At 27.2% G+C, this 11,561-nt stretch overlaps 1 protein-coding gene across 1 annotated transcript; it reads right to left on the bottom strand.

The window, feature by feature from the left end:
• Positions 1–3,184: 3,184 nt before the first annotated feature.
• On the bottom strand, positions 3,185–11,146 carry LOC107448876 (lysM and putative peptidoglycan-binding domain-containing protein 3). Its single transcript, XM_016064226.3, has 2 exons — positions 10,610–11,146; positions 3,185–7,641 (listed from the first exon to the last, which is right to left on the bottom strand). The coding sequence occupies exons 1-2, from the start codon at positions 10,973–10,975 to the stop codon at positions 7,111–7,113; spliced, it is 897 nt and encodes a 298-aa protein (XP_015919712.1). The 5' UTR covers positions 10,976–11,146; the 3' UTR covers positions 3,185–7,110.
• Between the last annotated feature and the right edge of the window lie 415 nt (positions 11,147–11,561).

Genomic DNA, 11,561 nt, shown 5'->3' with positions numbered 1-11,561 from the left:
CGATATTATTTTTTCAAAATAAATATCCACGTTTTCAATTTGAGCAGAAAATGGCACAATAATCCAATCAGGGATGTCAATGTTTGCCAAATCAACAAAACGCAGTTTAAAATCGTCGCTCAATTTTTGAAGATTACCTGTATATATATTTCCGAGTCTTCTTCTTTTATTTCTAATTGTCACGTATCTGAAAAATACTGATAATCCTTCGATCAATCGACCCTTCCGGTTCAGGTCGACTCCCGCTTATGTTAAATAGACCCCTGGGGGTCTATATAGACCACTTTGGCGACCTCTGAACTAATGCATGAACTAGCCATTACAAAACATGGATAAGTAATCACTTTAGTCACACTTTCACTCGCGAGTGCAGACTCGTGAAACATTTATGTTTCTGTTGTACCTAACTTCTTAGAAGAAATAAAAGAACATTAAACAATCAAAAAATTGCAGCTATTTGATAGCTTCGCATTCCTTAAATAAAATAGTCGCTGTCGAAAAAAGGTGTAAAAAGTTGAAGGTTAAATGAGCAAATTCGAAAAAATTAATGTTTTGGAACAACAAACTAGCTCGTGTAAACATGAAATAATTCTTAAATATTCTCTTATATTCAATGTAAGCCAATTTCTCATTCAAAGTCATTTTGAACTTAGGCGTAAAATAAGTTCTACAGCAAAGTTCGTCTCCTTCAAAGTAGTTACTACAATTCCAAAGTAATTTGTAGTCACTACATTTAAAAAAAAGTGGTTGTAGTTGACTCCATTTGTAACAAAGCAGTTGTAATTGAAATAAACTACAAAAAATAATGTAGTTTTTCTGACCACTGATTGTTACCAATAAGCATTTTCCTCAGCAAGTTGGCAGCTATACAAAAATTAAGTGTAAAAAGCATACAATACAAAATCAGCTCAAAATACCTATCATATACAAACAATATGCAATAAAAAACTAATTTTGTTTCAAATATTTTTTAAAAGAACTATTCAAGTGTTTATACATTTCAAAGCTCATTTTAAAGCTCTTTGGCATTAAATCGAAAATAAATCAATACATAAGTCATTCACACCTCCAACAACATAAAATATGTTACAAAACACAACATTATTTTTTTAATAAATACCTCTTATTATTCAAATTTATATCTAGAATTTATAAATAATAGATATTAATTTTTGAATTAATATATCATAAGATGAATTTAGGTTTTAAAAAAATGAGTGATTTAGCTCATTAAAATAAATCATTCTTTTTAAAAGTAACTATATTCATACTTTTTTAAACAATTTTTAAAATAATATTTAATGTTCTGAATACAGGTGAAAACTTAATCATTAATAAAATGAAATAAAATTAGGATTGAACTAATAAAATAAAATTAGGTCTTAAGACACCATTTCCAGACAATTTTGCACAACAAAGCCTATATGTCCGGCTCAAAACCTGTTTTGAGCCATACAAAACAAATTTTCAGAAATTTGTGTAAATTTGAGAGTTACAAAGAATGAATGATATCAATTAAAAGAAATACACTTGCCTGTATTTTAAGTAGATATAACCCTAATTTATAAGCATAATCTAACAACTACAATAATTTATTCATAAACATCACAAATAAAAGTTTATAAATACATTTCCTTTCTCATTAACACACATCAACATTTAAGAATATCACTGAAAACAAAGAAGTTAAAAAAAAACAATATTTTAAATAAGAAAGCTATAATATTATTTTTTAAAAAAAAACATCTTTATGATTATTTATTTTCTTACAATTTTTGGAATTATCGGTAAACTAGTATCAGTATCAACTACTTGATTTAAGGAACTGATCAAAAGAAAAAAAATATGTTAATACGTTCAATTTCAGCTGGTACTGTACTCAACATTTACGGGTTTGTATAGCAGTCTATGAAGATAAGCTGCTAAATAAATTAGCTTTATATAAGAAATTTATAATTTATGGGAGTAGAAATAGTTATTATAAAACTAAAGTTAAAAAACTATTATAATATCATTTAACAGGGTTGCCACTCAAATCTGGAAGAAGAAAAAAATTCCCTGTGTTTTCCCTGTATGTATTATACGCAATGTATTAAAAGGAAACACAACAATTACTGGGCTCTTGTGTGAGCTACATTGGGCTAACTATATTTATTACTTTTAACTGCTGGAAAAACTTATGAGAAAAAAAAAGGAACAGTTGGAGATACTTAAATAATGCTATAGTAAATGAATGTTTAGTATAGCTAAAATATCATCCTTAAATATCCCATAGACTGCTATTTGAGTGTACACCACTTTTTTTTTTAAAACGAAAATAAAAAACAAAGTTCCCTGAATTTTCCTAGTTTGTAAAGAAAAACTCAAAATTCCCTGCATTTTCCCTGTTAATTTTGGTGATTTTCAAATTCCCTAATGCAGGGTTTCCCTATTCTCCCTGTGTAGTGGCAACCCTGACTATACTAGTTTTAATTGCAGGAAAAAGTTAGAGTAAAAAAGGAACAGCTGAGCATACTTAAATAATGCTATAGTAAATGAAATAGTTTAGTATAGCTGAAATATCTTTCTTAAATATCCCATAAATTGCCTTTCGAGAGGTCACCATTTTTTAAAAGAATATAAAAAAACAAAATACCCTGTATTTTTTCCAGAAAAATCTAAATTCAAAAATCAGGGAATTAAAGAAAAAATCAGGGAATTAAAGAATCAGGGAATCAAAAATCAGGGAATAAGATTCAGGGAATAAAGATTCAAAAATCAGGGAATTAAAGAAAAATCTAAATTCCCTGTTATTTCAGGAGATTTTTAAATTCCCTGTATTTTCCAGGTTTTCCCTGTGGAGTGGCAACCCTGTTTAAAGATGATAATAAGCAAAAAAAGGAATATTAAAATTAATATTTTTGTCAAATTAAACATAACACTACATTATTAATTTATTTTTTGACTTTCTCTAGCATCATTAATTTTCGACAGTTTTCTATTTAACGTAATTTTATTTCTTCTAAAGAGAGTAAAAATAAAGTATTTGAGATTTTATTGTACATCAGGCAATGATGATTGTATAATAGTATTTTTACTGCACTAATCTTTTGAAGATGTTTATAAGAGTCAATGCAAATTAAATTGTTTTAATAGAATAATATCCACTAAAACATTATAAAAGAAAAACAAAGAGAAAAAAATGTTCATGCACTTAAGCAAACCAAATACAATATTTCATTCAAGAAAGCATTAACAAAATGCATTTGAATATTTTCACCTATGTAGGAACATACAATCTTTGTTCACAATTTGTAAACACATTTTATAGATAAAATATAGATATATATCTTTAAAAAATCAAAGCAAATAGGCTTACACATATACCTAATTTTAGCATTAAGAAACAGCTCCGAAGTTCAATTCTCTCTGGATAGAGAAAAAAAAACATACATTTCACAATTCATAGAACAGAAATTGAGTTCAATTAAAAACAAAATTATATTCAACGAGCATGCCCATAGTAAACAAGATTAACTTCACACTGTCTGACCTCGAAAGAAGCTGGTCGTATTTTAGGAATACTTTGAACAGAAGTTGAAGTAATCAAATTTACATGCGGTATTAATAAAAAATCATTCTTACATATGATTCAATGAACTTTTCTGTGCTACGAGTTATTTATAACACACAAAAATTATACTCTTTTTTAAATTATTTGAGAAAACCAAAATTAATATTTTGCTCACATACATGCTTATTCATATACTACGTTAATAGCTAAAAAAAAAAAAAAAAACATTGAATTTAACCTAGATCATTTAACACAATAGAACTTGAGTTTTATAATAAAAGAGTAAGGTAAAAAATATCAGTAGGGCATTTTAAATTAATCTCAAAAGAAATAGAATTATTTGCATTTAAATATAAATTGACAATATTGAAATTCAATTAAATTTATAAAGAAATTATTACATTTTTTATGAAAAGCTTGGTGGGATTTGACATTGTTTTTAATAATAAAAACCTTATATTAAGTCTTGTTAAATGAGAGACATTGAATAATTGGACAAAGAAAGTCATATTGAAATTAAAATTAATGTTTCCAACTTTCTTAAAATTAATGAACAGAGGGGTAAAACGTTTAATTTAAAATATAACAATAATAATTGTAATAAAGCAAACTAGGACATTTTTTTCTCTAAATAATAAGAATTATAGAATGGCTGCTAGCACTGCTTTAATCAATGTAATAGAACTATTGGTCCATAAATTTTCTGCTATAAAACAGCATCTGAAAAAAATTTGAATTTAAATCATTTGTTTTATTAGAGAATTGTTTCTGGTTCTTTCTAAAATAATGTAAATAGAAAATTGCTTTATGACTAAAACTAAATTAGCAATAATAATAATGACTGATAAAAAAAAAAATTTGTTTCAGATATCAATTTTTAAAATAACAATTTTATTTAACTAATAAATTGTTTAAATAACAATTTTTAGACAGTTCAGTGATTTAGAATGGTTTTATAAACTATACAATACGTTATTACTACAAATAACTGTACATTATTATTTCAAATAACTGAAGTTTAATTAAATATTTATCACTATTTAAGATTAAAAGTTTTGACCAGTTTTTTTTCCTCCCTTTCTGCACTGTTCTAATAAAATTAATTTTTGAATTATTGATTGTTAATGTGATGAATAGCAAGTCTATTAATCTACATATCAAACTTTTATTAAAGATATATTTGAAAACATTTAATGTAAAAGGAAGTTGAATATAAAAATTCATCAACAACAAGCACATGTTGATGTAAAATTTACTTGAAATAAAGTATTCTTCTTTGCTTTTCAGAAAATTTGGTCCATTTAAAAACTGTCAGAATCATCAATATCAAAGTTTTTAAATACGTTTTGGTTGCAAAAAATGAGAAAATTAAATTTAAAGAAAAAAAAATTTATTTGTCAAATTTGTATTCACGAATGAAGTTATGACCTGAAGTTTAGGAAGAACATTCTTAACAATAACACTATGGAAGAACAGCAAATAAAATTCAGCATTTCAATAACTTATCATAGCAAGTTATAGAATGCGAATCCTTAAAAATATCTTTTTCCTTATTTATCATGACATGAAACAAAATTTTTAACTACAAATCATTAAAAAAAATAGACAAATAAATTGACATTTCCGTAACAGAATGGAATAAAGACATGAAACTTTAATAGTTAAACATGAACTCTTTGTTATATAATTAATAATATTACATGAATAAAGTACAGAAATAGGACATTTTTAAAATAAGATATCACCATAAATTAAGTTGTAATTTATCTATACCATACCAAATCTAGAATTCTACAGAAAATAATTATCTACCTTAATTTTCCAATAATCATAATTTTTTTTTTATAGCTGAGAATAAATAAAGTATTAAATAAGAAGAAGTATTATTGTTATATCAAGTTGCAGCAAAATTTTCATTTCTTTTTCAACTAGTTACTTTAAAATTAAGAGTAATAAAATTAGCTCATTTTCCCCTGTTTTTCAATTGACAACATCACAACTTCCATTCGATTCTCAATAAATTTGGATCATGCATTTACATGCATTATATATTTCTATAAAATGATTTTAATGAAGAAATATAGTTTGAAATATGAAATAAATTTATTATTTATTTTTAGTACTATTCCAATTTTAGATATATTTAATAATAACTAATTACAATCCATAGTTCTTAAAATATTTTTTTTATATAAAATCTGTTTTGTATCACATAAATTACAACTTAAAAAAAAAAGAAAAAAAGAAACAAGATGAGTGAAAATAAAGAAATGTTTCGTGTAGAGTGACGTCACATGAAACCACGCCTTGTTTCGAGTTACATGATATCTTCACAATTTTTAATTGCTTTTAACTCTTAAATTGGACGTTTTTGCGAATTTTTTAAGTGGATTTCTGACTTTTTCAATATTGTTTTAACTAACATAACCGGTTTTTCAAAGGTTTTGTGACAGAGCATTTAGAATGGCATATTCTCCATTCTTAATTTTCCAACTATCATCAAATAATACCGTTTCATCTAAAGATGAGTAAGATAGAAAATTTATTAAAAAATATTATTGCCACTTTAATTTTTTTTTTAAGATTAACAACATAACATAAATAAAGTACTAAAATATAACATATGTGACATAAACTATTATTATAACTAAAGTTATAAGCTATCAATATGAATTAATTATAGAACTCCATTGATAAAAAAAAATAATTTAATTTTCGAATTATCATTAAAAATAAAATTTTAAGATAAAAATAACTTAAAAATTTATTTTAAAAAATATTATTAACATTCCTACATAAGTTATGACCAGGAACTAGAACAGGTTATTTTTACTCTTCATAATGCCCTTTAAATAAATATATAGAATTAATCTCTTTAACTAATAGATTCACGATATGGTTCATGCAATGGTTATTTGACTTAAATCAAATCAGCTTGATCTGAATCAAACAAACCTAAATTTTTTTTTAAAAAAAAAAGAAAAACAACTCTTAACAGAAAATAAATAGGGGAAAAATAGGATGGAAGAATTTTTGGATATGTATTGGTGGCAAAATTTATAAAATTTTATAAAATCTTAAGTTCAGCTATAACAGGATTGCCACTCAAATCCGGAAAAAAAAAATTCCCCGTACATATAATACTAAAGATATTAAGAGGAAAAACACAACCCCTGTGCTTTTGTATGAGCTGTATTGAGATAACTATATTTATTAGTTTCAATTGCTGGAAAAAGAGAACAAAAGGAACCAGTGAACATACTTAAAACAAATAACGCTATAGTAAATGAACCAGCTTAATATAGCTGAAATATCATCCTTAAATATTGCATTAAAATCCTTAAATATTCGACCTTAATTATTGATAAAATAATCCATTGCACTTTGAGTGGTTACCATTTCGTAAAAGACAAAAATAAGAAACTAAATTCTCTGTATTTCCCAGTTTCTGAAGAAAAACTCAAAATTCTCTGCATTCCCTGTATTTTCCTCCCTGTGGAGTAGCAACCCTATATAAAATCTTTAGAATTTAAATGACTTGATAGATAACTTTTTCATTAGCTCCCAGTTTCAATACCTAATTTAGAGTCTGAATGAAAATCTTCATTCGGAGCATTGGAAGAGTAATCGTGAGGCGATCGCATATACATGTACAAAGCAATAAGAGTAGGAATGATTACAGCAATCACTATAATAAAAACTATCAAATAATTCCATTGAATACCACAGTCGTAAGGATCTTTCACAAGAGGTTGAATTTGTGGGGCAGTTAAAATTACAGTTGCAGCTTCGAGTGAATCTTTTTGAGAATTGGTACTTAACATAATCTTTACCAAATCCTCATCCATACGCTTGAAGAAAGCGGCAGTATCTTGAGGAGAGGGACAGCGTCCGGCAGAGCCTATACCGATATTTATGGTCCTCGTGTCGCCTTCCTCGACGATGGTGGACGGTTCGGCTTTGGTCTCGGATGCGACGGGGAGAAGTTCTGTGAGAAGGCTGTATTTTTTCACTGGTATCTTTAGATGTTTCAGCGCATAGAAATCTTGATCGCTCATAAGGTTGTTAGCTCTTTTGATATCAGCTATCTACAAAAGTTAAGGAAAAAAATCATTTTCTTGCATCATTATTAATAGTATGACAATTAGAATTTGATAAATAATTAGAACTTAAATAGTAACACAGAGGAAAGTCCCATCCTCTTGATGGGACTGCGAAATTGGTGGGACTTCAGTAAGTCAAGAAAATAGACTTACTGGATATTTGTTCTTTAAGATAAACAAACATCAAAATATGTGTTACCTATTCAATAAAAAAAATAAAGGATAATTAACCTCAACAGGGTGCATAGCCAAATATTCAAACGAAAAATAAGCACCTTTTAAGTACTTTTTAAGCACTTAAAAAATATTTTTAGCACTATATACACTAACAAAATGCAAAATAATTTTCAAAGACTTTACATGATCATGATAAAATAACTANTTCAAACGAAAAATAAGCACCTTTTAAGTACTTTTTAAGCACTTAAAAAATATTTTTCAGCACTATATACACTAACAAAATGCAAAATAATTTTCAGAGACTTTACATGATCATGATAAAATAACTAGTTTCTGAGAAAGAACTCTTTTCTAGATTATATTAGCCCTTATAAAATGATCGAGAGATTTTTTGGTTTGATTTCAGAGGGTGGAAAATGAAGTTCGAAATTAAGAACACCTTGCAAAATGCAGCAGAGTTGCACATGAGAAGGCAATAATCTCACTGAACGCAGGTCAGTAGACGCACATACCGACTTGCAAGTATTTCATCAAACATGTAAAATGATTGGCGCTTTCATACGTTGTGGACCAAAGATACACCAAACTGAATTGTGGAAACGTTGAATAGAACAATGTAAAGAGCACGCGCTTGCATAATACGTAGCAAAAACGACATGGTAACGAAAAAAAAGTAATAATCAAATGCGTGATTTGAATTTTGCTTATCTTAATAAAATTACATTTCAAAATATAGAGATTTGAAAGAAGAAAAAAATTTAAAGTTCATAACAATAACTGTAAAAAAAAATGATTGTAATACCTCATGATTTTACGATATAGCCACAAACACTGCGAGCCCAAATTTAAAACAAGTGTGTCTAAAAATTATTACTTAATGCATGATTTGAACTTCGCGTGTAATAATATTAATGTGTAAAATTAAGTGAATTAAGGTACATAAAAATTCTAAATTAAAAATCATACAAAAGAAANTTATTATAATTAAAGAAATAATTTTTTTAAAGAGTTTTTGTGTTTTTTTAGATTTTAGAAATCTCACTTAACTTTTTGAAATCTCACCTTGCTTTTGAGGAAGGGTGAGAAATTCTCACCCATTTTTTTTCTATGATGAAAACACTGCTAGTGTGTCTAAAAATTATTACTTAATGGATGATTTTAACTTCGTGTGTAATAATATTAATGTGTAAAATTAAGTGAATTAAGGTACATAAAAATTCTAAATTAAAAATCATACAAAAGAAATTTTAAGAAAAAGTTCACTATATTAAAAAATATTATATAGGTTCATTAAAACCATAATATTTTGTTACCCCAACTGTATTCTTAAAAACACTTTTTCTAACATTACAATAATTTTAAATCTGATTAAAAAAATTAAAAGTTACACTATGCTTGCTTAGATGACCTGAGATAATATTACTTCATGGCACAAATTCTATTCAATGAATTCTATTTAATGAAAACTTTAAAAAAAAAATTAAATGTAACAATTTCTTTAAAAAAAATAATAAGAAATTACACGGTGCGGAGGGAATTCATACGTCCTGTGAACAGAAAAAGCTCTTGCAAACAGAAAATGAAGTGCTACAGTTTCCGTTCAAGTTATACGCTCTTTACAATGCTGAATTTATTGTATAGGTACATTCCTTCCTTTAAATGAACATATGGCATGAAAAATAAAGATATAAGAAACAGTAAGATGATTTCAAATATTTCATTTCAGTTTACTTTTAATGTTCTATATGTAATAAGTCATTTCTAATTAATTAGAAAAAATAATGAATTAGATAGTAAATATGAAATTAGTTTCTAATTAATCAGTAAACAATAAATTATTCATAATTCTTTAATAAATCAAGGGTTATAACTAAACACATAATAAATTATTAACTTTTAAAAAATTAAATCAATAGCCTAACAAAGAGTTTAACTCTTTCTTTGAAATTTTTTCACTCTTTTTCTAATAATGCTACTACCCAGTTGATACCAATTTGCAAATCATTTTGCTGCAGGATTTAGCACAGATGAACTTTGGGCATTTTTCATTCAATTTCCTAGCAACACCAAAGGTCACAAAAATCATCATTTAAAGATTAATTCAATATAAACTTATAGCAATGTTAAAGTAATTTTAAGTTCCTAGAATAAAATATTTTACTATTACTTAAACGATTTCTATTTCAAACTAGAAAAAAATGTCGAATCTCAATTGAGGGCATTTTCACATGAAATATTGAGAAGTTTAGGAATATTTTCGTAGTGTAATCTGTTCTCTCAACTACAAACGGGGAGATTTCTGTATCGTGATTTATGGCAGAATAATCGCCAAGTCTTGGAAACTACCGGGCAGTGGCCCGTGAGAAACTAAAAAAAATATCACAGAAAGGGAAAACTACATGTTTTCCATCTCCATGTTTGTTTGTTTTTAAATAATTTGCACGTTTAAAATCTGTTTGGCACCTTGGCGATTGTAGTTGGCACGACAGATCACGATACGGAAATATCTCCCTACAACTATCAAGGTGATAGATTTTAAACTTGCAATTTTTTTTTACAAAAATATGAAGAATCCCTTTCTGTGATTTCTTTTCTTTTTCCGCACGACTTGTTCATCACGATACGAAAATCTTCTAAAATTTTCGTTTCCTCTTAACTTTGTATTTTAAATTACTAAATAAAAACAAGTAAAAAAAATTTGCACAATTTCACAGAATGACATAAACCAGACGCTATTATTCACAGCTAAAAAAAAAAAAAAAAAACTACTAACAGGACATTGGTACTTCACTGAAATACTCTGCAATGTTTCAGAATTTTCAATCGTTAAGTCTAAAAATTCACAATTCTGAAATGGATCTAATGAATTGGTATTTTCTACAAAGTTGCCATTAGATGGCTTCTTTAATTTTCTCAACGAAGAAGCCTCTACAAAATGTTTAGAAGGCTTTTTAAAATGCCTTATATCATGAAGAGTTACTTCCTCATCGGAACTATCCAGGTCCAAAAGAGGTTTCTTCTCAAACATTGCGTTTTTGGACTTTCGTTTACTGGATGTAAAACGTTTGTCATATTTGTTGGAAGGGTTCTGACGACGTTTAGAATTGGATGTCATATTTAAAACTAAAACATCATTCATTTCAATCCAGATATCACCGTAAATTATGCATCAACATTGTAATAATAAATCTTGATATTTAAATATACACGTAACAGTCATCAATTAAACTTCATAACAGCAGAGAAAAAAAGTTTGTTGTTCTTTCGATTTTGCACCGTGGTGAGTGTAATGTTGCCACTCGGAAATAAAAACTGACATATGGGACTTACATACATTAACAGGCTTGTGTGTTCAATTTAGGCTTAGAAGCCTTTGTCGATTGATGGACAATACAGAAAAGGACAGCATGATGCAGAGTAACAGCGGTATTCGAATCCGCTACCTCCACGCTTGGCTCAGCATTTGGTGGACCAGGGAGGCCCCAGACCAAATAATATAAAATACACAACATGGGAAAACAGTTAAACTTAAATCAAATAAAAAGATGAGCACAACATGAAGATATGAAGCCTAGAGTTTGTCACCATTAAAAACGCAAATAAAAAATAATTCCAGTTTCCAGTTAAAATATTATTGAATTAAAATCCAAATTAATAACAAAAGTAATTATTATTATAATTTATTTATAACAAGAAATCATTAAATAATTAACGCATTTCGAAAT

This window comes from Parasteatoda tepidariorum, chromosome 10, assembly GCF_043381705.1.
Source record: "Parasteatoda tepidariorum isolate YZ-2023 chromosome 10, CAS_Ptep_4.0, whole genome shotgun sequence".
NCBI lineage: Eukaryota > Metazoa > Arthropoda > Arachnida > Araneae > Theridiidae > Parasteatoda > Parasteatoda tepidariorum.
The sequence above is the reverse complement of the archived record's forward strand: the minus strand, read 5'-3'. Positions and strand labels throughout refer to the sequence as shown.